This window comes from Ceratotherium simum, chromosome 30 (genome assembly GCF_057802395.1).
Source record: "Ceratotherium simum simum isolate JZ-2026a chromosome 30, ASM5780239v1, whole genome shotgun sequence".
Classification (NCBI taxonomy): Eukaryota; Metazoa; Chordata; class Mammalia; order Perissodactyla; family Rhinocerotidae; genus Ceratotherium; species Ceratotherium simum.
In genome coordinates this window covers 19151827-19177370 of record NC_141929.1, presented here as the reverse complement: position 1 = coordinate 19177370, position 25544 = coordinate 19151827, and the positions used below count along the sequence as shown (strand labels likewise).

Here is a 25544-nt window from a genome sequence, read left to right as displayed (position 1 = left end):
ACATGCTGGCCCTAGGCTCTCCTCTCCATTTGAGTGGAGGACTGTCCCACTTTCTGACAATTGCCTTGCTCCAGGGAATTGGAGGTTAAGTGAAAGTCATCACCACCTTGGTTCCAACCAGAGTTCCCCTCTTTGCTTGGCAGTAAGCTTAAGAAAACAGTATGCTTTTGTTTCCCCCTAAGAATTTGTGATCTCCTTGGAGAAGCATCACCCGAATGCCTGAGGGAGAGACCTTCTTGGGACAGATGTCCACATGACCATAGCATGAGACACTAAGCTCTGCTGTGAAGTGGGAATGCCATAGGGTTCAGGGGAGGGAGAGCTCAGTGAGGGTCTGGCTGGTATACTTGGGGAAGGTTTTACAGAGGAAGTGGGGGCTGAGCTAGACCTTGAAAGTGGGAGTTGCTGTTGGCCATGGCAGGCGGAGGAGGGAAGGACATTTCTTTTATGTTTATATCTGGCACCAGTAAGGAGAGAGTCTGGCTGAAGGAAAGAGTGCAAAATGGGTAGGAATAGGTAGAGTTCGCCTGGAGGATGAGCCCAAAAGATTTTGTAATAACATTTGAGGTTCACATAAAAGTCCTGTTTTTGGAGGCTAGGGGCAGTGCTTAGAGGTGTCACTGTGGAGCCCCTTGGATACTGTTCTCATGTCCTCCCCATGGATCAGAGCAGTCCTTATTTAGCAGGGGTAAGGTGCTGGGACCCTCAGCACAGGGCCCAGATATCACTGAGGTACATGAGGAGTTGGGACGTAAAGCCAGCAGTGCTGATATGAGCCTAGGGAATGCCCAAAGGAGCTCTCCTTTCCATGGACCTCACTGAGAATTGGGAGGTTTGGATAGGAAGGGGGGTGAGGGAGATCAGTGAGGTCCATGTGAGCTCAGGAATGGTAGTTAGCCTCTCTTAGTTGAAGTTTCATGAGTTTATATTAAATAGAAATCATGCTATTGATATAATAAAGCCCATAGTTCTTCATCTATAAAATGGGAATAGGAATGTCTATATTTTGGCATTGTGAGAATTAATTGAGAGGAGGTATGTGAAACTGTCAAGCGCATGACGGGCTTTTTTTTTTTTTTACACTTATATGCAAAATATTATTTCTCTAATTCGTGGGTGACATGCCACCTGCATTCAAATTCACCTCATTTATTGATGGGTCTCTCCTGCCCCCACTCTCTAATGTGGCCTTGGAGAGGTCTTATGCTTCAGGTGGTTTGGAACCTTGGGAGTCTGAGTGAGGAAAAGTGGGTACAAGCCACCATTCCTGGGCCTGGGGGGAGTTTCTGAAAATGGTTCTGGCTGTCAGAATGTATGAAAATGTATAAATGCATGCCTTTGTACCTTTGCTTGTCAACAGTGATGGGATGTTCGTGGGAACTCTCAGCTGGGGCGGATGGAAGATGTCCTCCACATTTGCCTGTTCTCCTAGTTCTGACTGGTCCATTGGCCCCTTTGCCTTAGGCAGATAGGGCCGAAGTGATGCACTCTGTAAAGAGAGATTGGGCCTCTGTGCCTTCAGCTCAAGCATGCCAGTGACTTTATGGTTTTCCTCCTAGGTTTGCTGACATTTGTGAACTGTGCCTATGTCAAGTGGGGCACACGTGTGCAGGACACGTTCACTTACGCCAAGGTCCTAGCGCTCATTGCCATCATTGTCATGGGCCTTGTTAAACTGTGCCAGGGTAAGAAGGGCCCGAGGTGGGAAGGAGGGTGGATGACTCCTGGAGTTCCTTTGGATTCCCTGAGGAGGACATGGGGACTCTGTTAGCTTTACTGTTCAACTCTTTCTATGTACACGGTAGACTGTGTCAGTGAGAGTAAGAAATCTGTTCCTGGGCTTCTTGGGCCAAGCTGGCTTGGACAAATGGACATGAGTCAGCTCCTCCCTCAGGGTTGTTTTCCCTTTGGGGAGGCTAGGAGCACTGCAGGAAGCCAGCTGAGGGCCTAGGAGCTCTTGGAACTTGGGTTGTAAATTGGGTCATAGAAGTAATCAGTGGGGATAGAGTGAGCCCTGCTCTGGCTCCTGTTTTTGGTCTGTGATTGCCAGGCAGTGAGTAGGAAGACTTGGCCCTCCTTGAGATGGGTGGGAGGGTACGTGTAGGGGAGATGGGTCTGTGGAATTGAGTGGTTATTTTGCAGCCTTTACTTTTCTTCTGGACTTGCTCTTATTCAGCATTCCCTCCCAAAGTCAGCTCTCAGCAAAACATTAAAATATTGTGAAGATGGCCCTGACATTCCTGCATGTTGGCTTTAGAAAACTTTTCATTTCTGGATCAGAGCAGACTGGCAGTGAGGGTAACAGGCCTCCCAAGATCTCCTGAGCCCTTAGAGAAGTCCTGCGGTGTCCTTGGCCAAGGATATCTCAATTGTTGAACAACCCAGTTCTCTAGGTCATCTGTCTCTAAACTTGGCTGTGTTTACAGTCACCTGGGGAGCTAAGACTCCCATCTCAGACCTATTGGATCAAACTCGGGTTGGTTTGGAGTTGAAAAAGATGTGTTTTTAAGAAGTGCCCTGAGTGATTCTTAGGCAGCTGGTCTAGCACCTTCGTGCACATGCACCAAGTTAGTACAGTCCACCAGGTGGGTGTCCCTGGAGTCTCAGAAACATCTGGGGTCACGTTGGATAGTTGAGTAATCCTCCCCCTAAGATCTGTGCCTTAGGAAACCACTGCTGTGTGTGATGACTGACACCCCTGGGGCATGGGAGTCTCTGTTTTCCCTCTCTTGCTGCATAGCCAGCCCTTTTTGCCACATTGAGGAATGGGTCAAGGCTTTCTGCAGGGGGTACAGCAGGCTTCCTTAGAAGACTGGGTCTTGTTAAAAACCTCCAGGGTGTCCAGAAGTCTCTCCTGGGCAGCTGGGTTCTGCTCCCTTGGCTTTTAAGTCTACAGTCTCTGGTCTCTGGAGGCCTGCAAGGAGAGTGACAGATGCTTAGGCTGGCTCTCCAAGGGGGGAGGTGGCCCAGGCCTACCCCAGGCCCAGTGAGAGATAAAAAGACCCCAATTCCTACATAGCCTGTGATTTCCTGCCCCACACAACCACAGCCACTGCAAGTAGAGCAGCAGAGTTCTCTCCGTGAGACTGAGAAACCCATTTGACCAAATTGTGCAGTGGTCTGAGCCAAGAGAAGTAGTTCCACAGGAAGGTCTTATTGTTTATGAAAAATGACTCCTTAATGTGAAACATGGTTCTTTCTAAAAATGGGAGGAAGACCTGTGGCCTGCTGTGAGGTCACTTGCAGGAAATGGAAATTCATTAGGGCTTTGGAAAAGGTGTTATCACTTCGGAGGGCAGCCAGGAATGCCTTTGTTTTTCTGAGATTGTCTAGTTTTACTAAAGGAATATGAACTTCTCTAAGGGAGTGGCTTGGGTGGTAAAGTGCAGGGAGCTGGTGGTGATTGTTCTTTTGGTGTTAAATTATGTTTTTTTTTCTTCCCCCTGCCCTTTTGCTTTTCCCTTCTTTTCTTGACCCTCGTCCTTTCTCCTTTTTTTCCATCTTCCCTTCCTCTTTCTTACTGCCTCTCTCTATCCCTTTTCATCTCCTTATACCTTCCATCTTTCCTTTCCTCCTTCTTCCTCTTCCTTTTCCCTGAACCTGCCTCTGCCCCCACAGGACACTCTGAGCACTTTCAGGACGCCTTTCAGGGTTCCTCCTGGAAAATGGGAGACCTCTCTCTTGCCCTCTACTCTGCCCTCTTCTCTTACTCAGGTTGGGACACCCTTAATTTTGTAACAGAAGAAATCAAAAACCCAGAAAGGTAAAGGCGGGATCACACTCTCACTCCCCAACTTGGCTGGAGCTCCTGCTGATAGTGGGCATGCTTGCCCTCTTCCTCCCCTCCTCCCTCTGTCTCTCACCCCTTCTTCTTCTTCTCCCTACTGCCCTTTCTCTAGCTCGGAGGGATTAGGGGCTAGGATGGGAATGAATGAAGGTTGTAAAGCCCCTGGCTCCTCACCCTCATGTTCACACTAGAGGATTCCTCGGGTCCTTCCTTGAGGAGAGGTCCTTCAGTGGGCAGCAGCTGACCCTTGCACTCTAGAGCTGACATTGAAGCCTGGGGAGCCAGAAGCTTATTCTACGCAGCCAGGTCCCCAGCCTGGCCTCCAGTCCCTGGAGGCCACTGCTCCTTCTTCAGTAGGACCCTTCTTCATTGGTCCTATAGTTGGGAGGATCACATATTGATCACGAGCTACCTTCACAGAGAAGGGTCTCTCTCTCTCTCTCTCTCTCTCTCTCTCTCTCTCTCTCTCTTTCTCTGTGTTTCTCAGTAGAAAGAGCCCAGGGGCGTGGGTTGCATACCCACCCTAGGTCACTTGGGGAAGAGGGGCCTGCCTCAAAGACCCAGAGGCCAGGGAACTGTTAAATGTTAGAAAACTCCCCGGGTGAGCTTTGACCCCAAGGAGAGGTTGGTTCTAGGTAGTATTATCTCACTTGTCCCGACAGAAATTTGCCCCTGGCCATTGGGATTTCTATGCCAATTGTGACACTCATCTACATCCTGACCAACGTGGCCTATTACACAGTGCTGAGCATTTCAGATGTCCTTGGCAGTGATGCCGTGGCTGTGGTGAGTCTCTTGGGATCCTCATTTGTGCGTCATCTTATGATACTGAATGGCTCAATCTCTTTCTGCAGCCGTTCCAGCTCTGCAGGGCCAGGTGATGGGTCTAGGCCAAAGGGTGGGCTGCTCAGCAGTGACTGCGTTTGTCCTGGGACCATAGATGAAGCAGATTTATGAAACCCTGTCCTGTGCTGAGTGCCCCTTCTGTGCTCTGCCTCTAGACATTCGCTGACCAGACATTTGGCATGCTCAGCTGGACCATTCCCATTGCCGTCGCCCTGTCCTGCTTTGGGGGCCTCAACGCGTCTATCTTTGCTTCATCAAGGTACTGTGCCTCTGCTTCACTGATAACATCCTACAGTATTTAATTCTCTGAGGCTCTAGGTGAGCCCATAAGAGCCCTTCTTTCCCTTTCCCCTCTCTTGGGTATACAGGGTGGGTATGTGTGTGCATGCATATGCTTGCCTTTATGCAAACATTTGTGTACTGGTAACTCATGTTTCCATCTGAGGCGAGGACAGATTGGTAAAACACGGAGAGGAAGGCAGTAGCTTAGAGTAGTGACCCTATCAGGGACCAGACTCTAGGCTCCTTGTGGGTTGTCCTGCAGCCCCAAGATTCATTGCTTTAATAAATGATTATTGAGCACTTGCTGTGTATCAGGTACTAGTACAGGCTGACTCTGCCACTCAGTTCACAGACAACACTGAGGCTGACAGATGGCTCCTGCTCTCTGCTCTGTGCAGAAACTTATCTATAAGAGCACTGTCCTTCCTATTGTTTCAGAGAAAGGAGCAGTTCTGCCTTTCCAGGCTGATTCTGCTGCCTGGTCTCCGGGCTCTAGCACTTCCTCTCTTCTTCAGCACTTTGCTTCATCACTTGGCCCTTCTCTTTGATGGATGTTCAGTTGGAGCCAGCTCTGTGCAAGCTTCTCTCAGCTCTACTTAGAGAAGTCACAAAACAGCTTTTCCCATCTCCCCTCTTCCTTTTACTGGACACACTTCTCAAGGGAATGGTCTGCATTTCGACTGTCATTCATTTTTCTATCCCTTATACTTTGGCTTCTACTACCTAAAAAATGTCCTTTTAGGAGTAGCAGTGACCTCCTTCTTAGCCTGCTTTTAGTCCTTATCCTACTGGATTCCCGAAGTAAGTGATGCTTACCACCTTCTACTTCTGAAACTATTCTCGTGGCTTCTGTCACACTCTGATATCTGAGAGGAAGTCTTCTTTCAGGATTTCTCTTCCACTCACCCTATAAATGTTGCTGTCCCCAGGGCCAGGTGTGTAATAGGCATTCAATAAATATTTGCCACATGACCAGACAGGAGAGTGAATTAATAAAAGAAATAGTTTTGTCCTATTCATTCTTCTTACTAGTTTTGACACCCCAGTTCCTGTACTTGGGGCTTCTCTGGGGCAACCAGAGTAATAGAGAGATCAAGGCCTTGTAAAAGAATGTGATATCATCTTCCCTCATCTCAGCCTGATGTGGCCAAAGGTGCACATGATGTGGCTCTTCACAAGTTGCCCCATCCAAAGATGGTGTTTCCCATAGCCTCATCTTTATTGATACCCAAGACATCCCAAATGGTTCTGCCAGTCGTCCCAAAATACTTAGATAGTAGGTGCCTCCTAACCTCACTCAGTTACCTTGTGGCATTGACGGGATGGGGGTGGGGGTGGGGGACTCAGAGAAAAAATCTGGACCTGCACATAAAGGGGACTGCAGTGATGTCAAGATAATGCACAATTGTTTCTGTCTGTGTTACCTTCTTCACTTTTTCTTTATTACCCATGCAGCTGTCTTTGGCTTTGTACTAGATACCTTTGCCTCACCTACACATTATCGCCTTCTAGCATTCTCTCTACCACATTTCTTCTCTACTTAGTACAAATTATTGACCTTGTGAGGCAACTCCAACATCTTGCCCTGTGACACCTTTCCAGATGATATCAACTCCTATGGCTCCACTTGGATGGCCCACAAGTATCTCAAACTTAATATGTACCCCACATGTGCCTTGTCTCCAATTGTGATGTTGTGGTCCATCAGTCCTCCTTGCTTAGCCTCTTGACTTTTCCCTTGGTGTCCACCTTCTCCCAGCTCAAACATGTGCATGCACACTCACACACAGAGGATCACCATATTTGATGGAGGTTATCATATCTGTCCTGATCTCTCTTTGGCCTTATTCAGGTGTCCTCCTTATGAGAAGTTGTTATGGATGCCCTTCTTGTCTGACCTTCCTCCCATACCCTACCCACTCCCTGCTATGGTACAATCTGTATGATGCCACCAGAGTCTCTGCGTCAAATCCCATCAGGCCCTTACTTCAAAACCGCAGCTGCCTCTCAGTGTTTGTTCAGCCTCCACAGCATGGCCTCATATGCAAGTTCTTCCCAGCACTCTCCTCACACCCCTTATCCTGGGACTCAGGCATTCTAGCATCAGCCTTCAAAGAGGCCACACTCTTTCATGCCTTCAAGTCTCTTTTGCCTTTGCCTGTGCTGTTTCCCCACCCATTCACTCACCTTCTGGCAAACTCCAATACTCCTTCCTAACCCAGATGTGATCATTTCTTGTGAAACTTTTTGTTTCCCAATCCACCCCCAAGCCTTGTGAGTGCCATGTGCTCCATGATGATGCCAACTACCCTGGGTGGTGTTTCTTTCTTTCTTTCTTTTTTTTTTTTTTTGTGAGGAAGATCAGCCCTGAGCTAACATCCGATGCCAATCCTCCTCTTTTTGCCGAGGAAGACTGGCCCTGGGCTGGCATCCATGCCCATCTTCCTCCACTTTATATGGGACGCCACCACAGCATGGGTTGATAAGCAGTGCGTCGCTGCGCACCCGGGATCTGAATGTCGGGCTGCTGAAGCAGAGTGCACGCACTTACCTGCTATGCCACCAGGCCGGCCTCATGGTGGCATTTCATTTCTCCACTACTCTGTTTCCCAGTTGGTGGGGTTCTTTAGGTGCAGAGAGGAAGCTTGGGTTGTCTGTTTGAGCCCCAGGCTCGCCCTGGTGTGTCACATATCAGGAAGAGCTCAGGGAAGATATATGGAGGGCACAACAGAAGTCTGACTGCCCTTCTTTAAAAAGCCATTGTGCTAAGTATGAAATTTGTGGGGTGGCAGAGTAGGGATACCCCTGGCAGGATGGATTGGGCAATAGCAGGGTGAGGTATCCCTTGGGTGATGTGAGGTATCTGTGATTGAGAGAAGTGGGAGTGTCTATGAGTGATAGTGGGTTCTACAGCTGTCAGGCTGGGGGTGTGAGTGGGTAACAGTGGGGTAGGGCATTCACAGGTAATGGGGAGGTGCCCATGGTTGGAGCATGGAAGCATCTCTGGGTAAAGGGAGGGGTAGGTTGGGTTGGACATGAATAGAGAATGTGGGATTCTCCTGAGCGACTGCCTCCTGCCTTTTTCTGGGGCTCTGAGCCTAGTTTGTCTGAGTGAGGAGTGTGGTTGCATGGCTGAGTAAAAGGATCCTGCTGACACATTTCTTATCCTTCTAGGTTGTTCTTCGTGGGCTCCCGTGAGGGCCACCTCCCGGACCTTCTGTCCATGATCCACATTGAGCGTTTTACACCCATCCCTGCTTTATTGTTCAATGTAAGCTCTGCTGGGGGAGTGTGGGGATTGGATGCATCTGTGTGGTACTCCTTGTGCTGACTTTATGAGAAGACTGTTGGGTGGGAGGTATACTAGCTTATTGAGATGCTTCCTGAGCTCCTTTTTCTTAAAATTATTTTAAAATATGAAAGTAAAATATAGTGGTATTAGAGAAGGCAAACACTACAAAAGACTATAAAAATGAATTTGTAAGATTTATCTTTCTTTTCTTTTGTGTTTTTTGTGAGGAAGATTGGCCCTGAGCTAACATCTGTTGCCAATCCTCCTCTTTTTGCTGAGGAAGCTTGGCCCTGGGCTAACATCCGTGCCCATCTTCCTTTACTTTATATGGGACACCTCCACAGCATGGCTTGACAAGTGATGCATCGGTCTGCACCCAGGATCAGAACCTGCAAATCTTGGGCCACCACAGCAGAGCACGCAAACTTAACCGCTACGCCACTGGGCCTGCCCCACTTTCTTTTCTTTATGTCAATAGCTTCTTCTCTTTCTTCTAACGCTTTTTTTTTTTAAATTAAATCATTTTTAGAAAAGCCAGGCCAGCTGTACATCAACTACCCTGGGGGCCTCTGTTCAAATCGTAGACGTCATAGATTTATATGTAGTAAATTGCAGTAAATTGTTTCACTCTGACAAAATAAGTAAATTATGAAAGTATTCTGACAGATGGAAAGAGTCCTGAAGAAGGATCTCCATTTTCTAATGTGGGGGAAGAGGGAGAATCCCCCTCTGCCCTTTCCCTTAAGGTTCTTATGGCTGGCCAAATAATTAACAAGACAGGTTAGCAGGAGAAAATAATACCAAGTTTAATAACGTGTATACATGGGAGAAACCAGGGACACTGCGTTTCTCAACACAATAGCAGAAATTCTCGTCTTAAATACCATGTTCAGCTAAAGACAAAGGAGGATGTTGGGGGTGGGGGGAGTCAGTTACAGGAGATTACCACTAAAGCACAGTAAACAAGAGTAAGGTTATCATGCAGATTTAAGGCCTCACTTTGCACATTGATAAGTTTCTAGAAATGAGGTCATCCCCCCTCTTCCCAATACAGAGAGGGAGATAGCTTTACAAATGGAGATTTCCCTTATAAATGTAAATATTTGTCTGGCAACTTCTCGCAGGGCCATCCGGAGAATGTGGCTGGAGAGACAGAACTTCCGATAAGATGGGCCTGTTGGTGCCTTTCCTATTGTAACATCTATTTTACATTATATTACAGCCATCAGATAGAAGATCTGTTCCAGGAAGGAGTTACTATGTCAAATTCTTTAGGCAGTTAGTGAAACAAATGTCCGTCAGAGAAAACAATCGAGGTAAAGAGATATATTTCAGGGTGGCCAAATCTTGATCTCCCACACTAATTTGCACTAAGGTATTTTATATATATAAAGGCTAACAGGGACTCTGAGAAAGGCCTTACTCCAAGATTGGAAAAAAAGCTCATTTTTCTTGTCATTTAGTTCTTTTATGGTTTCATTACTTAAATTTAAATTTTGAATTCATCTCGAATTTATATTTTGGTGTATAGAGTGAGGTGGGGATTCACTTAATTTTTTTCTCAAGTGGCTAGCCAGCTAGATCAATATCATTTATTGAATAATCCATTTTTCCACAGTTTTCAAATTTTTATCATATAAAAATAATAATGGTTAATGTTTCTGGGGTGCTTAATATGTGCCAAATACAATTATATGCCCCTTAAATGTATCATCATCTTAACTAATCCTTCCCATCAGCACCAAGACTTCATTATTTAGCTTTATATTGAATATCTGAAAACTAAAGAGGGACTGAGGGTACTTCTTTAGTTTTTTCCCCCTGGAATTTTCCTGGTAATTCTCACATGTTTATTTGTCTTGATGAACTCTGGTATCATTTTGTCAAAATAACAAAAAATCCCCTTGATATTTTGATTCAGATAGCATTGAATTTATAAATTTAGGGGAGCTCTGTCATCTTGTCTTTTAAATTAATCATCTTCCACTCCACTTTTCTCCTGTCAATACAGGATCCCCCTCCACTCCCCAGAATGAGCTCTTTTCATTTTAAATCCTTTATTGATAATCTGGGTGAAAAGACAGGTAGGAGGAACTCCATATTCTTGAAGTTTAAGCAAATCTGACCTTGTCCCAGGCCTCTTGTCCTTCCAGGGGGCAAATTCGGCCATACCTCTCTCCCCAGGGGTATGGATCCATTTTGCTAATCTGCATTTCTAAGGCCCCAGGACAGTGAGATGGTTCTGGAGGCATTTCCCTTGTTTGTCTGCCAGGTAGTTAGGACCCATGCGTAAGGGTCTCCTGGTCTCCCGGTCTCCCAAGGGCACGGTGTGATTCATGTTGAGACTAGTGTCTCACTGTTTGCCATCAGGAGGGGAAAGGAGTCTGATTTGTTACTGAAGTGCTTGCAAAAAGAAGGAAGGCATTGAGTGTAGGAAAGGCCCCCAACAGAAGAGGGAGACATGCCACCTTGAAGATTAATGCGGAGAATGGACCTATCTGATGCCAAGGGGTCACTGAAAAGAACTGGAGGTAATCTGGTGAAGCTAAATCAGCACTCAACAGATCTGGTGCTGACTGCTGGATGGTGGAGTCTCCTGGGGTGGCCTACTGGTGACAATGCCCACTCCTACCCCCCCTCCTCCAGTGCACCATGACACTCATCTACCTCACTGTGGAGGATGTTTTCCTGCTCATCAACTACTTCAGCTTCAACTACTGGTTCTTTGTGGGCCTGTCTATCGCTGGACAACTCTATCTTCGCTGGAAGGAGCCCAAGCGGCCCCGGCCTCTTAAGGTCAGTGACTCTGGGCTGATGAGGAGGGATGGGCCATCTCCCCAAGGTGCCTTCTTGCCCATACCCGGCTCCCCTATCCCACTTTACCTAATATCTCACCTCCCTCCATTTCAGCTGAGCCTGTTTTTTCCCATCGTGTTCTGCCTGTGCTCCTTGTTTCTGGTGATTGTGCCCCTCTTCAGTGACACTGTGAATTCTGTCATTGGCATCGGGATCGCCCTCTCCGGGATCCCCGTCTACTTCCTGGGTGTTTACCTGCCAGAGTCTCGGAGGCCACTCTTTATTGGGAATGTCCTGGGTGAGCTTCTCTTTGCCTATCATTCACTGGCTGTGTGTGTGTGTACATAGTGTGTGTGTGTACATAGATGTGTGCAGAGGTGGTGGTGGTGGATAACAGCCTCCCCCATACTAGTGATGTGCTGGAGGCCATAAGACCTGGCTGCCCCACATGATTTCTTCCCTTTTGATCTTGACACGATCACTTTATTTCTAACTTTAGAGTCCTATTTTGGGGTTAAAACACTACCTCCTGAAAGTGCAATCCACGTGGGAAGATGAGGAGTGATGTGTCAGACTCTCTGGTTGGGCATGGGACAGAGGACAGTGAGGTTTGTTGGGGGTGAGGGGCAAAGCCTGACACAGGGTACCCAAAGGACAAGTAGGGAGGGAGGCACTGATGTGCTTTAATCAGCCTTGTGGTGTTCAGATTGGGGCTGTAGCTAAATGTCAGTTTGCTAAATCCTGTTCTCTCTTTTTGTTCAGCTGCTATCACCAGAGTTACCCAGCAGCTTTGCTTTTGTGTCCTGACTGAGCTAGACGTAGCTGAAGAGAAAAAGGTTGAGAGGAAAACTGACTAGAGGCCAGAGGTGATGTCCCTGAGGCCTGGAATCTTGGCTACCTGTGGCCACAACCAGCAAAGTCCAGATGACAAGACTGTATGGGCCCGACCCTCTTGTACTAAAGAGCCTGTTGGCCCAAATTATGTAAGGGGACTCAGGGCTGATGGCCTGCTCAGGTGGTCACTCTCATTGGTAAGCTGTGGGAGGACACGCAGGGTCTGGGGCCAGCCTGAAGGTGGGGACTTCAGAATGTGGTGGTGGGAAGAGCTTGAGGATCAGGGGAATGGTCATTGAGTTTTGTTGCAAGTGAGTATGTGCAGCGCTTATAAACACCTTACTTGGTGAGTTTCACTGGGGGAAGGGGGTTGCTAGGTTAATAGCTGTGGCTGGTGGTTTCTGAATCTGATATTTGAGGTTTGAACCAGGCATCTCTGTGAGGGGCTGCTTTATGAGAAGTTTTCCTCTGACCAGGTCCAAGCACCTGACTTTAGAGTCCTGAAATGCTACCGTTTCTTCCTCTGACTCAAAATCCTTCCCTGGGCAGAGGGTTGTATTCCATTATTTATTGATATTATTTAATCCAGAACACCAATTCTAGCAAAGCATTGATGTTCATTCATCTACAAGATGCAGTAGGCTGATTGTGTTTAAAAATTCAAAGTACCCCAAACTGAGTCCCTCTGCCCTTAGAGGTGTCTCTATGTGGTGGGGGGTCAGACTCTGACCACAGATTTTTTACTCAGTTTTACCACAATCTTCTGTTGAGTCTTACTTGCAAAGGTGAACTTTAAAGATTTTACTCATGTACTTGGTTATACTTTAGTATATAGATAGGTCACATGTTACAACGTTTAGCAAGGACAAATGAACAAATTTGAGTCAGACGTCTTGTAATTTGCTATTTTGAAGAATAATCCTTTATTTTACTTGAGACCTTAGGTTTTTGTTCTAGTTGACAGAAAGTAAGTCTCCAGGTTTCTGGTATGAACTTTGAGGACAGAAACTGTTCTAGAATTCAGGCGGATCACCTGAATTCTTTCAGCTGTCAGTGGCTTAGAGAACATCTCATGGACCCAAGCCACCAAATAGCTTGTTCCTGTCTGTAAGAGCCGGTGTAAGGGACTGCTGTGCAGACCCACGCGCTCACGTTGGTGCTAGAAGTGGTCGTTTTCTTTTTCTGAAAACCTTATACCAGGCTGCATTCTCTTCCTCTTCTGTCACTGACACCAGGCTTTGTTTACACTCTGAGCCGCCTTGGTGTTATCATCAGGATAGTGCACTCCTCTCCTGCCTGCCTCCCCTTGCCTGAGGTCTGGTGGGGCTGCAATCTCAGGAAGAGCTTGGTACTTGTGGGGACTTTTATTTTCTCCCTGTGGAGATGAGTGAAGACTCTGGGAAAAATGCTGCTTCAACCTCAATCGGACTCCTCAGCAGACTGCATGATCGGAAGCAACTCATTCTGGTGCTCAGGCTGTGCTTTAGCACCCAGGTCAGGCCAGAGCAGTAGGTTTGGCCTAATGGATATTCCTTTATGGGCAACATGGCTGCACTGGATCGTACAACTGTTCTGGGATGCCCCTGGACACTGTCATTCAGGGCCCAGAAGAACCTGCTGGCTTGGCACATTTTTAAGGACATGGGCTTCTTGTCCTTAAATTTTGGATTGGTCAATGGTCAAGACAAGAACTACGAGGTAATTTCCCTGTCTGACCCTTCTTCTCCACCTTGTCTGCAGTCGCAGACAAGGGAGTAACGTTGGTCATACTTGCTCAATAAAGACAGTTTAGGGGAGCATGATCATAGGTGCCTTTGGTTCAGGGCATGCATCTGTGAGAATATGGGGGGACATTCCTACTGTTATGGGTCGGGGATTTGCACAGCAAATTCCTGCGTGACAGCAGGGAGTCTTGGCGAAGGCTGACTTGCCTAGACTATGTAAACATGACTCCTGTCTGAGCCAGCTGGCACTTATCCCAGGGAGCCTCTGGAGCTAATCCTTTAAGCAGAGTGTGCTTGTCTTGAGGATCCCTGACCCAGGCTTTAGCTTTTTCCACTTAAGTAAATGACCAGCTAATCCCAGGAACTTGCTGCCCCCCGGTGGCTTCTGGGGGAAGGAAGGGCCTCACACCCCAGGTGCCCTAGTGCTTGCTTAGTGAGCCATGTCATCCTCCTGTCATTACTGGATGGTGATTGCATTCTTCCCCTCTGTACTGGATACAGATTTCTCCCAGGAACCCTTCTGTGGGAGGGAAGCCAGCAACTCCCTACAGCACTCAAGCTTCATGGTGGAATTAACTTCCACAAGGTCTTTGTTGTTCATCTCCTTCAATCCTTCTCCTAGCGTGCTAATCCCTTTTGCAGTAAGTACAGTTTGTGAAGTTGTCAGCCCTTTAATGCTGGCAAACCTTAATGAATACACAAACAGCAGTGGACACATTATAATGTCACAGAGTGGTTCTTAATCCTTTGTTTCTCTGCCTACAGAAGACTAAGACGACTAGTATTAGATATGTAAGTTGCTGCCTGTTAACTTGCAACACTGTATTATACCTTTGTGGATAGTTAGGGTGGGAAACCAATTGTCTGTTGCTGTAGCTGCCATAGTAAGGCCTGAGTACACGTACACATAGAATTTAATCACTTTGGCAGGTTTAACAACTCCATGTAGATAGAAACTAATGTAGGTAGACTTACAAAATGAACATAAAGTAAAAGTATGGGTGGAGGCAGGATGGAAAAGTAGAGATGCTTATGAAATCTTAAAAGAGGTAGAAAGAAGACATAACCCTGTGTGATTCACCTTCCCACATGATAGTGAGTCTGTGCCACAGGGCAAGAGGGTACAGCCTGAATCGAAGGTTCTGTGTAGTTTCCCTAGACCTGTGCTGTCCAGTACAGTAGCTACTAGCCACATGGAGCTAGTTAAAATTAAATAAAATTAAAATTTTAATTCTTCAGTTGCACTAATCACATTTCAAGTGCTCAAGAGCCACATGTGGCTAGTGGCTACTAGTGCACAGTGCAGATATACAACATATTCATCTCTGCAGAAAGTTATATTGGACAATGTTACATTAGAAGAATAAATGTCAACTTCGTCAGTGTTAAGGCGTATGTGGTTTGGACAACAGTAGGGACAGAGAATTTGTTTACAAGAGATACAAGTTCTGTTAACAAAACTGGTCCTGTTGATGGCAGTTTGTTTTTGGTGAGTGCTGTGAATAGTTAAACATTTCTTAATGGAAAGCTAAGTTCAGGATGTGCTTTTCTTTTCCTCACTTGCCTTAAGTCCTTAGTGTCTAAGGTCAATTCTGAAACTTCTGTCTCATTAACCCGCCTTTTTGGTGGGGGTGGGGAGGGGGAGAGAGAGTACAGCAGGAAAACACTTAAGATAATATTCAGATTTAAAAGGCTTTAAAGGAATTACTTGCTGGCATATTTAAAGTTAGTTTTTACTAAACACAGAGTATCACATTCATATATACTCTGTTCCTTGGCACCACTGCCAACGGAAGACAGCAATCTTTACAAGCATTATCAGAGTCAGGAAACAGGGAGGTAGAGACAGCTGTTAACTAAAACTTCTCACAGCTCAGGCAGATTCTACTTCCTTTCCTAATGGCCATTACTATCCAGTCTGTGATGCTACAAAGGATCCACTGTAGCTCTTCTAGATTCCCTCTATCAAAAGAAACAGGGTTTTACTGGATGCAGGTGACCTGATGGTATGGGAAAGCTGAGTCTCAGTGCTGATGAAACAGGAACCTCTCCTCCACTTAAGGGCTTCAGTGTAGGAGAATGGGAAAATGCCTGGGCCAGGAAACTTCATTTTTACAGCCTTTTTTTTTTTTTCTTTTTCAGACTGTAAGGTCACTTTTGATTGAAGCAAAGGGGCCCTAATGTTAGTAGAAAAGACACACTCCTTTAGCACAAGTTTTCACTGGTAGGATAGTGCTGTTGGACATGCTTTTTCCTTCCATGTGTTAAGCTAGGAAACCCGAGAGGATGTTATCAGGGCAGCTGACACTGCAGTCATAGAGCCCTCAAGGGTCTGTGATAGAATCTCATGAATATCACAGGATCATCAGTCTGAATCCAGGTCATGTGGGCTGTCGTAGCCAAACTCCTTCTGCACATCCAAAGGGTATTTGCTCCACATCTGTGGTCTGCTGCTGCCTCTTTCCTCTTCACTGAGGCTGCTGAATTCATTGGAGCCTAGAATGAGATAACAGGCATGGGCTCTAACTGTATACTTTCCTAGGTGAGCATGAGAGCCCCTTCCCTTCTCAAAAAGGTCTGTTTTTTTTTTTGTTTCCCATTATCAAATATTTGCTCAATAAAGAGAATTTAGAACAATTAAAAAAAATCATATTACTATCTAAACCAACATTGAAGTATTTTGTCATTTCTCCTTTAAGTATAGGATTTTTTTTGTTATAATAGTTATAGTCATATTGCAAATATAATTTTGCACCTTGCCCCTTTCCTTTTAACACATCATAGGCACTACCCCAATAGAATATTCCATAGTTTGATTGTTCCTCCGTTATCAGACAGCAAGAAATTTTTTGTTGGCACTTAGAACATAATCACTGAAGGAACTGTACTGCCAGAGTATCCTTCCTTCCTCTTCCTCCCAGGTACCATGTCTGTGCTGTGTCTTTCTCAAACAGTTGTAAATGCAGCAACATCTTAAGAGGTTAGATAACTGATTTGTGAAAACCCTGAGCCTACTCCTACTGGCGAACCTCTTCAATACTTTCGCTGAAGCAGGGAAAGGGGCACCGAGCTAGATGTTTCACTTAATCCCAACCACTCCAGTTGTTGCAATATTTCCTCATTTTCTGGAGAGAAAATGAAGCTCAGTGAGATGAAGTAACTTGCCCAAGACCCACAGCTAGGCAATGACAGAACTAAGGATTTGAGCCCAGGCCTGACTGACATTACACCCCCAGCAGCCCCGCTGCAAACACTGGTCCTTGGGTCTCCTACAGCTCCAACAGCTTGTGGTTGAGCTGTTGGAACTCAATGGCAGAGAGGGAAAGCCAGTTAAGACGTACCTGTCAACCATACTCATACCTCAGTTTTGGATCTCATCAGTCCCTCCCCATTCAGAGCTGCCACCCACCTACCTCTGGAATCTTCATCTCCATCACTGTTCTCCTCCTCCTCCTCTGGGTACTCATTGCGCCAATTATTCTCACTGTTCTCGTCATCTTCATCTTCATAAATGTCTTCTGGTTGTTGGTCATCATTCACCTGCACATCTCAACACAAACATGAGTATAAGTCAAAACCTCTACGGTTATGCTCTGGTGGAAGCTATTAGCAGACCAACTTGGAGATATCATCTAAGAGTCATTTTAGTCTGACTCTGTTGCACAAGAGGCTGTAGCAACCTTAGACTATGAAAGGGAAACAGTAGCCCTACTCCACTCAGAGTCCAGCTCCATGTGCCACATTCATGGTGGGACAGTCTGAACTCCACCAGAAAGGAATGTACCAGGGTGGGAAGAAGAGACAGCTTTGAGCAGGTGATGGCAGTGATCTTCAAACTCCCAAAGGGCAGCCAGGTGGGAGACGGATTATGGGTGATGCCAAAGGTCAGAACCAAAATCCAAGTGTGAGGGGTGCAAGAAGGCAGGCTATGCAATGGTCCGAGGTGGGGGCCTGACTATGAGACTATAGTTGTAGTGCAGGTATGGGATAAGTTGCTTCTTTCATAATAAGAGTATGACAGGTACCACCTTAACTTTTCTCATTAATCATTTTAGAATTTAAGAATAATGATGTCAGGATGTTAGCTTTCTTAACCCAATGTTTTCCCCCTTTTAAGATACAATTAAAAAAAAGCTTTTGTTCTCATTCATGTTAAGAATTTCTGGTTTTATTCTGTCTTTATTTTATTATAAGCCCAGATACATTTTTCCCTGAGAGTGGATAAGTATAAACAATAAAGATGATGTTGCAAACTTTGTAGAAGATTCATTAAAAGCAAAATTTATCAATGTAGATTGTCTTTTCCCCAAAGTCCTTGCACTAAACCCAGGTTCCTAGAAGGCATTTAGAATAAATTTTTCCTTTTAAGCAAGAACTAAGAACAATGTTGATCAAGATTGGAACCCAGGGAGGCAAAGCACCCTGACTAGAGAACTGCTTAGGCTGCCTCATACCTCTCACCCTCCTGGGTTCCCTTACCAGCTCCCACTCCTGGCTGTATGGCTGTACAGAGAGGATGTTATCAATCCATCCTGGAGTAGCCATTTCTAAGTAGTAAATGTCATACACATAGTCATCCTTCTGTTCCTCCTGGTGCCCGACTCTTGGTCCATCTTCAGATATAGTCAACCGCTCACGAATCAACTCTACGGAATTGCAGAGAATCACATCTGGATCAGATGTCTGTGAAGAAAACAGCAGATGATACATGCATGACCCAAAACGTGGATGTTCTAAGAGAAAGAACCTATGAGTTGGGTGAAGGAAGCCTCCTTACAATTCTCTATGTTGAATTCAAGATTCTTATCCTTATGGCCTACTAGTCTCTTCTTAATTAGCTATGAAAATAAAAAACAATTATCTGTAAAAAATTAACGTGTGGTTCTTCTTTTGAGATAGAAACTTACAAGATAGCTTCCTGCTCTTTTGTGCTTGGCTGATACAAGAAAGCACATGTGGAGACTGGCCTGAGGAGAGGGGAGGCCAGCAGAGCTCACTACTCTTGCCCCCATGTTTTCTCTGAGCTCCTCTGGTGTGATGTCCTCCCCTTGGGGATCTGCAAGCCCACAGCAGTACCTCTATGGCTGACTCCCAAGCCATCACTCACCGCTTAGCTTGCCCACGCTGACATCCTGCTTTTAATCACAAACCAGGAGTAGACTTCACTATAATCTTTTTCCTGCTAGAAAGAACAGCTCAAGATGGATTGCCCTCGAATAGAACTGACCCAGGTTAAGATGTACTCCAGTGCCAACAGGCTGTGTTATCCAGGGCAGCACAGGTCATTTGGAAACCAGGGGGACATGCTGCAAATGACCCCTCTTGCCAGGTTCATCACAGGAGGCTGTGCATCCCACAGCCAAGGCAGACAAGGGCAGACCAATGCTCTCTATCATTTACAGGCTAAAGGGAATTTATTCTTCTTTGCTCCAAACTCAAAAAGAACTAGAGATGTCAATTTTTGTGCAGACTCTCGACGAACCTCAAAGCTATTTACAAGGAAAGTTCTGGTTCCAACTCACAAGTCCCCAGCTCTCAGTCCACCAAATTATGCAGCCATTAAAATATTTACAAAGACTAGCCAAAGAAAAAATGTAAGACACAATTTTATATTCAGAAGACAACAAATCAATTTTACTCAACTTAGTGATGGGGGTAAAATGGGTGCTTTCCCCCCTTTACTTTTTACTTTGCTATATTTTTTCATATCTCCTATAATGAACATATATTATTTTCATAAAAGAAAAATTATTTTTAAATCTAGTCTATGTGTATGCTCACCCATATTTTCAATTATACTATATATAACATTTTCTACCATTAAACACATTAAGTACTTTCCCATCTTTCCAGTCTTCATGGTTATCTAAAAATGTAATGGTCCAGGCAATTGTATATGTCAACTTCTCAGACATCATTTTTTGCCTCTATATACAACATTGCAATGAATGTGTAGTTTCCTGCATTTGAAAAATGGGGATAAAAGTACTTACCTCATAGGGTTTTTGTGACGATTAAATGAGTTAAAAGAAAATATAAGCAGTCTTAGCACAGTACTTGATGCATAGTAGTTACTTAGTAAGCCAACAGCTTTTGTTAATACCATAGCTGTTTGCTTCTGCTGAATTATTTCCCTAGGATAAATCCTGGGGATGAGATTACTAGATCAAATGAACTGAACAGGGGCCGGCCCAGTTCAGTGGTTAAGTTCAGTGTGCTCCACATCGGTGGCTGAGGTTTGCAGGTTTGGATCCCAGGTGTGGACCTACACCACTCATCACACCATGCTGTGGTGGCACCCCACATACAAAACAGAGGTAGATGGGCACAGATGTTAGCTCAGGGCCACTCTTCCTCAAGCAAAAAGAGGAAGGTTGGCAACAGGGGTTAGCTCAGGGCCAATCTTTCTCACCAAAAAAAAGGAAAAGAACTGAACCTTTTCACTTTTTAAGATTTCCTATTAAACAGTACTTTATTTGTTTAAAACTTACATGGTATCACTTTAAAGAGAAACCCACTGTAATATGGCATAGGAATGCTGTCACTAATTTTTAAATTTCTTCAGATTTTTGGATGGCTTTAGAGTCCAAACAATAAAAATAAATTTAAATAGTTTTAAAATAGGTCCCAAGCTATTTTTAGGATTCCCAACATGTAAAGCCATGCTATTTTCCAAAAGGTTTCCATCAGTTTTAAGCACTACAATTGTGTACATTTTGATCACAGCCTTGCCAGCAGTGCTATCAACAACCTTTCCCCTGCTAGTCTGGTATGTACAAAACCTGAAGTTTGCTTTCAACTTCAAATACATGTTTTTTTATAAAATAATTACTCTGTGCAAACATTTTTTGTGTGTGTGTGAGGAAGACTAGCTCTGAGCTAACATCCATTGCCAGTCCTCCTCTTTTTAGCTGTAGGACAATTAGCTCTGAGCTAACATGTGTGCCCATCTTCCTCTATTTTGTATACGGGATGCTGCCACAGCATGCCTTGATGAGTGGTGCGTCGGTCTGCGCCTGGGATTCGAACCTGTGAACCCCAGGCCGCCTGAGCGGAGCACACAAACTTAACCACTACGCCACAAGCAGGCACAGGGCAAACATTTTTGATGTTTTTACAGTTTGTATTGTGTTGTTGGAAAAAATCCACGTTCACATCCTTCACCAGTTTACCTACTAGTTTTTCTTATAAAATTGAATGAGCTATTTAATTGATTCAATTCCATTGAACATTGGTTTACTTTTAAAAATTATTTGATTTGTAACTCATGAATCAGTCTGGAATTAGATCTGGGAAAAGATGTGGCTACAGACATCATGCCCAAATTGTGATCCAGGTATACTAGCACCATGATTAAATTTTTATTTTTTTTATTTTTTTAAATTTTTCCCCCAAAGCCCCAGCAGATAGTTGTATGTCATAGCTGCACATCTTTCTAGTTGCTGTACGTGGGACGCGGCCTCAGCATGGCCGGAGAAGTGGCGTCGGTGCGCGCTCGGGATCCGAACCTGGGCGGCCAGTAGCGGAGCGCGCACACCTAACCGCTAAGCCACGGGGCCGGCCTGATTAAATATTTTTTGATTGATATATTTTGGATTAAAACTTCATTTTTTAAACTTCAAAAACTATTAAAAGGAGTGACTTTTTTTAAATTAACCATCTTGTTTTATTTATTTATTTATTTTTGTGAGGAAGACCAGCCCTGAGCTAACATCCAATGCCAATCGTCCTCTTTTTTTTTCTTTTTCTTTTTTTTTGCTGAGGAAGATTGGCCCTGGGCTAACATCCGTGCCCATCTTCCTCCACTTTATATGGGAGGCCGCCACAGGATGGCTTAACAAGCGGTGCCTCCGTGTGCGCCCAGGGAACCCAACTGGCGAACCCCGGGCTGCTGCAGCGGAGCGTGCGCACTTAATCTCTTGCAGCACCTAGCAGGCCCCTGAATTTTGTTTTTAATGTTTATCAAGAGGGGACATACCATAGGCTGAGAATTTTCTATTTCTATAGTTTTACTGCATGTAGACTTTGTTTTTTGGAAGTGAGGTACAAAACAAATTTAGTAAATGTAATGAATGTAGTGGAAAGAACACTGATTAAAGGTGAGAAGACTTGCATTCTAGACCTAAATCTGCCTTGAACTTGATATGCTAGCCAGGACTAGTCCTTTAACCTCCCTTTGATGAGTTTTCCCATCTTCTCTATGTTTACCTTGCTCAAAACCCTCCAGTAATTCCCCATTTCAGGATGAAAGGCAATGTGTCCTTAGAAGTACCTACAGGATCTAGCAGGCATCTTGTCCTCAAATTCCTTACTATTCTCCCCCAGCTCATTGGGCTTCAGGCACAAGCACTTTGAAAACACTAGTCAAATTCAGCTTCAGGGCCTTTGCACTTGCAGGTCCTGAGCCTGGAATGCCTCTCCCCAAGATATCCACAATGCCCTGCAATTCACCTCCTTCAAGTCTTCACTCAAACGTCATTTTCTCAGTGAGACCTTCTCTGAAATGGAACCACTATTCCTTTGTTTTTTTTTTCCTTTATATCACCAACTGACATTGAATTTATTTTATTGTTTTCTCTACCTGAATGTTAGGTCCTCACTGCTATATCCACAGAACCTAAGGACAATGCTTGGCACATAGTGGGCGCCCAGTAAATACTTGGTGAATGGATAAGCTAACCTGTAAAACGAGGCTATCAAACCGGATGAATCATTCATCAATAAGGTGAAGCCGTGTGCATCCTATTAACTGTGCGCTGACTTAACGCCCAGACTCTCGACACTATCGGTCCGAAGCCCAGTGCTCGCCTCCGGGTTTGTACTCACTTTGCCCGAGACCGCGGCGGCGGCCTCTAGGTCTCCTTCCTCGTGGACCAGGTCGAACAGCTGAAAGCCTGCGTCCTCGGCATCTTCTAGGTTTCCTGGCGCATCCTCGGACTCCAGGCCACCCGAGGGAATCCCCCAGGATCGGCGGCTAGAGACCACCCTGTAGCGGCCCTCCCGCCGGATCTCCTGAGCCGATGCGCGGAGGTCGCGGCGGATACGCTGCTGGCTGCCCTGGGATGGGCGCAGGGCGGCCCGCACGAGCGGCTGGACTGGCTCTTCCTGGGGGGCGGTAAGGGAAGGGAGCCAGCGTAAGCAGGGGTTCGTGAAGGGGTCAGGGATATACTTTCAGCCCGGCTGCGCCTTAAGATCCCCTTCACATCGCTCCATCCCCGCCCAATACCTGAGAGCGCACGGTGGCCACCAATTGGAAAACATTACTCTCCGCCGCTCTCTCCAGACCTTCCGGGGGCGTCTTTTGGGCCGCCGACTCGACTGGGCCGCTCCGGAGGCGTTTACAGGCGAGGACAAGAGCCTCGGCAGGCTCCGCGCTGCGCTTCCGCTTCACGCGGAGCACAGCTGTCCTGGCGGCCTCCATAGCTGCTGTCGCAGAGCACTGTGGGAACGCGTGGGGTGCGATGGGAGAGCCTTCAAAATCCGCTTCCGGGCTCTGGCCCCGGCACGCTCAGCGGGTGCTGGGAGTCCCGCCCGGGGACGCCAAGCGTGGGAAGATGGCGGTGGCGGCGGAAGTGAATGGAGCGGTTCCAGTGGCTGGTGAGGCGCTGGGCGGGAGGGGAAGGTGGTTTCGCGCTTGGAGTCCCGGGTGCAGCCAGCATCCTGTCCTCAGCTCCAGAGCTCTGGCGTAGGGGCCTGGTGTGGGCGTACGCGGATTTCGGGGTACGCATCTCTTCGGGATTCTCGAGGACTGTTCTAGAGTCTGCGTGGGGCGGCTTGGAGCGCCTGGGCCGGCGGGAGAGCCGGGTTCTAGGCTGGCCCCGGCTCTACCGTGCTGTCGGGTGATTGCCGCTTGCTGGGCCCTTGGCGGAGCACCTGCGCGGGGACCTGGATCATATTACCTGGCGCCACCCCTCTGCAACGGAGACCCAGAGCCTTAATCATATGGAGCTCCAACGAGTTAGACTTGTTCTAAGCAGCGTTGTGGTTAATGTCTTACGGGGCCAGGAGCCGGGGTAACACAACCACCACACCTAACTGGGCCGGGGTTCTCTGATTCGTGGAACTGCTGGTGGGCTTTCCTTTCCCAGTCACTGTGTTCTGAGTAGTTGGAAACCAGTCTCTTCACCACACACTAGTAAGGGCAGCCCTGTAAAAGCATACACTGGACATGGATATTTTTCTGCTTAAAACCCTTGAGTGTCTCCAAGTGCATTTAGAACAAAATCCAAACCTTTCTGAAGCTGCAATGGCTTAGTGTGATTTGCGGAATCTCACCCTTAATCTCCTATCATTTCTTCTGCTCAGAGTGCTTCAGTCATTCAGGTTTTTGTCGGTTTTTGCTTATGCACCTAGTTCTTTCCCCGCTTAGGGCCTTTTCTTGGAAAAGCTGGGGTAAGGATTCCTGAAATATAAGCACTACTCTTCCCCAACTTTTTAAGTTCTTTTTTTTTTTTTTTTGGTGAGGAGGACTGGCCCTGAGCTAACACCTGTTGCCCATCTTCCTCTTTTTGCTTGAAGAAGAGTGGCCCTGAGCTAACATCTGTGCTAATCTTCCTCTATTTTGTATGTGGGTCACTTCCACAGCATGGCTTGATGAGTGGTGTAGGTCGGTGCCCAGATGGGTTCCTGCTAACCATGGGCCGCCAAAGCAGATTGTGCTGAGCTTAACCACTGGCCACTGGGCCAGACCCCTCTCCAACTTTTAACCTGGCTTATCTTGCTGGTCTCAACTTAAATGCCACCTTCCTAAGAGAGCCGTTCTATAACCTTTTTTTTTTTTTAATATACTTTATTATTTCTTTTGTGAGGAAGATCAGCCCTGAGCTAACATCCATGCCAATCCTCCTCTTTTTGCTGAGGAAGACCGGCCCTGAGCTAACATCTATTGCCAATCCTCCTCCTTTTTTTCCCTTTTTCTCCCCAAAGCCCCAGTAGATAGTTGTATGTCGTAGTTGCACATCTTTCTAGTTGCTGTATGTGGGACGCTGCCTCAGCATGGCTGGACAAGCGGTGTGTTGGTGCACGCTCGGGATCCGAACCTGGGCCGCCAGTAGCGGAGCGCGCACACTTAACCACTAAGCCGCGGGGCTGGCCCATCTATAACCTTGTTATTCTCTTTCATAGCACCCTGTGTAGCATTCCCTTTCTTGTACTGACATAGTCTGTAATTGTTTATATTTAGTCTCGCTCCGCCATTAGAGTAATCTCTTGGAGGACAAGGACCTCCTTCATCTTATTTGTGGTAGTTCTCTAGTCCTTAACATAGTGCCTGGCATAGAACGTACTTAGTAAATTTTGAAATGAATGAACCAAACGTCTGTTCTGAAGTCTGTCTAGTAGTGCAATTAGAGGTTGTTGGCATGGTGGTTTCCATTCCTTTCTTGTAAATAACTACATGCATTCATAGCTCTTGGAGAATGAGGAGGGGTTCAGAATATCTCCTGAATCTGGGGTGTGGGCTCCTGGGAGAGGACAAGTCGTAATAATAGATGAGGAGATTTATCCACAGAAGATGTGTAGTGCTCACTGGGAGAGATTACAGAACATGATTCTGGTCTTCAAGCATATTTATATGAAATTGGTGAGTTCTCTACAGTTCTGTAAAGGCCCTGTGGTTCTACTTATAGCCTCAGCCACATCACAAACAAATAGGGGATTCCACAGATTAAATTTCTTTACTACACTCTTAACCTTTAAATGACTTCAGAGGGCCGGCCCTGTGGCTTAGCGGTTAAGTGTGCACGCTCCGCTACTGGCGGCCTGGGTTCAGATCCCGGGCGCGCACCAACGCACTGCTTCTCCAGCCATACTGAGGCCATGTCCCACACACAGCAACTAGAAGGATGTGCAACTATGACATACAACTATCTACTGGGGTTTTGGGGGAAAAAAAGGAGGAGGATTGGCAATAGATGTTAGCTCATGGCCGGTCTTCCTCAGCAAAAAGAGGAGGATTAGCACGGATGTTAGCTCAGGGCTGATC

The 25544-nt window shown here is 46.1% G+C and overlaps 3 protein-coding genes across 12 annotated transcripts in view; 2 read left to right on the top strand and 1 right to left on the bottom strand.

Annotated features, from left to right (window-relative positions):
* The window catches only part of SLC7A6 (solute carrier family 7 member 6), a 47189-nt gene extending 29375 nt beyond the window's left edge, over window positions 1-17814 (top strand). For 4 of the 5 annotated variants that reach the window (XM_087420066.1, XM_087420063.1, XM_087420064.1 and 1 more), the window contains 8 exons: window positions 1560-1685; window positions 3619-3763; window positions 4450-4573; window positions 4789-4892; window positions 8090-8186; window positions 10854-11003; window positions 11118-11301; window positions 11766-17814. In XM_087420066.1, coding sequence (XP_087276192.1) covers window positions 1560-1685; window positions 3619-3763; window positions 4450-4573; window positions 4789-4892; window positions 8090-8186; window positions 10854-11003; window positions 11118-11301; window positions 11766-11860 — 1025 coding nt within the window. In that variant the 3' untranslated portion in view covers window positions 11861-17814. The remainder of the gene's footprint in view (window positions 1-1559; window positions 1686-3618; window positions 3764-4449; window positions 4574-4788; window positions 4893-8089; window positions 8187-10853; window positions 11004-11117; window positions 11302-11765) is intronic. The other variant, XM_087420067.1, reaches the window with a different exon arrangement.
* SLC7A6OS (solute carrier family 7 member 6 opposite strand) lies at window positions 14854-23045 on the bottom strand. 2 transcript variants are annotated; one of them, XM_004431762.3, is made up of 5 exons: window positions 22788-23045; window positions 22388-22666; window positions 18041-18244; window positions 16975-17101; window positions 14854-16057 (listed from the first exon to the last, which is right to left on the bottom strand). In XM_004431762.3, the coding sequence occupies exons 1-5, from the start codon at window positions 22980-22982 to the stop codon at window positions 15927-15929; spliced, it is 936 nt and encodes a 311-aa protein (XP_004431819.1). In that variant the 5' UTR covers window positions 22983-23045; the 3' UTR covers window positions 14854-15926. The 2 variants fall into 2 exon arrangements, with proteins under 2 accessions (XP_004431819.1, XP_087276196.1); XM_087420070.1 differs by having other exon boundaries at window positions 15917-16057; window positions 16975-17109; window positions 18016-18244.
* Window positions 23046-23067: 22 nt separating this feature from the next.
* Window positions 23068-25544, top strand: part of PRMT7 (protein arginine methyltransferase 7) — a 47786-nt gene continuing 45309 nt past the window's right edge. For 3 of the 5 annotated variants that reach the window (XM_087420059.1, XM_004431763.2, XM_014788505.2), the window contains exon 1: window positions 23069-23158. The gene's annotated coding sequence lies outside the window, so the exon portion shown is untranslated. Of the gene's footprint in view, window positions 23159-23258; window positions 23282-25544 lie in introns of those variants that run through there. The other 2 variants (XM_087420058.1, XM_087420057.1) reach the window with 2 other exon arrangements.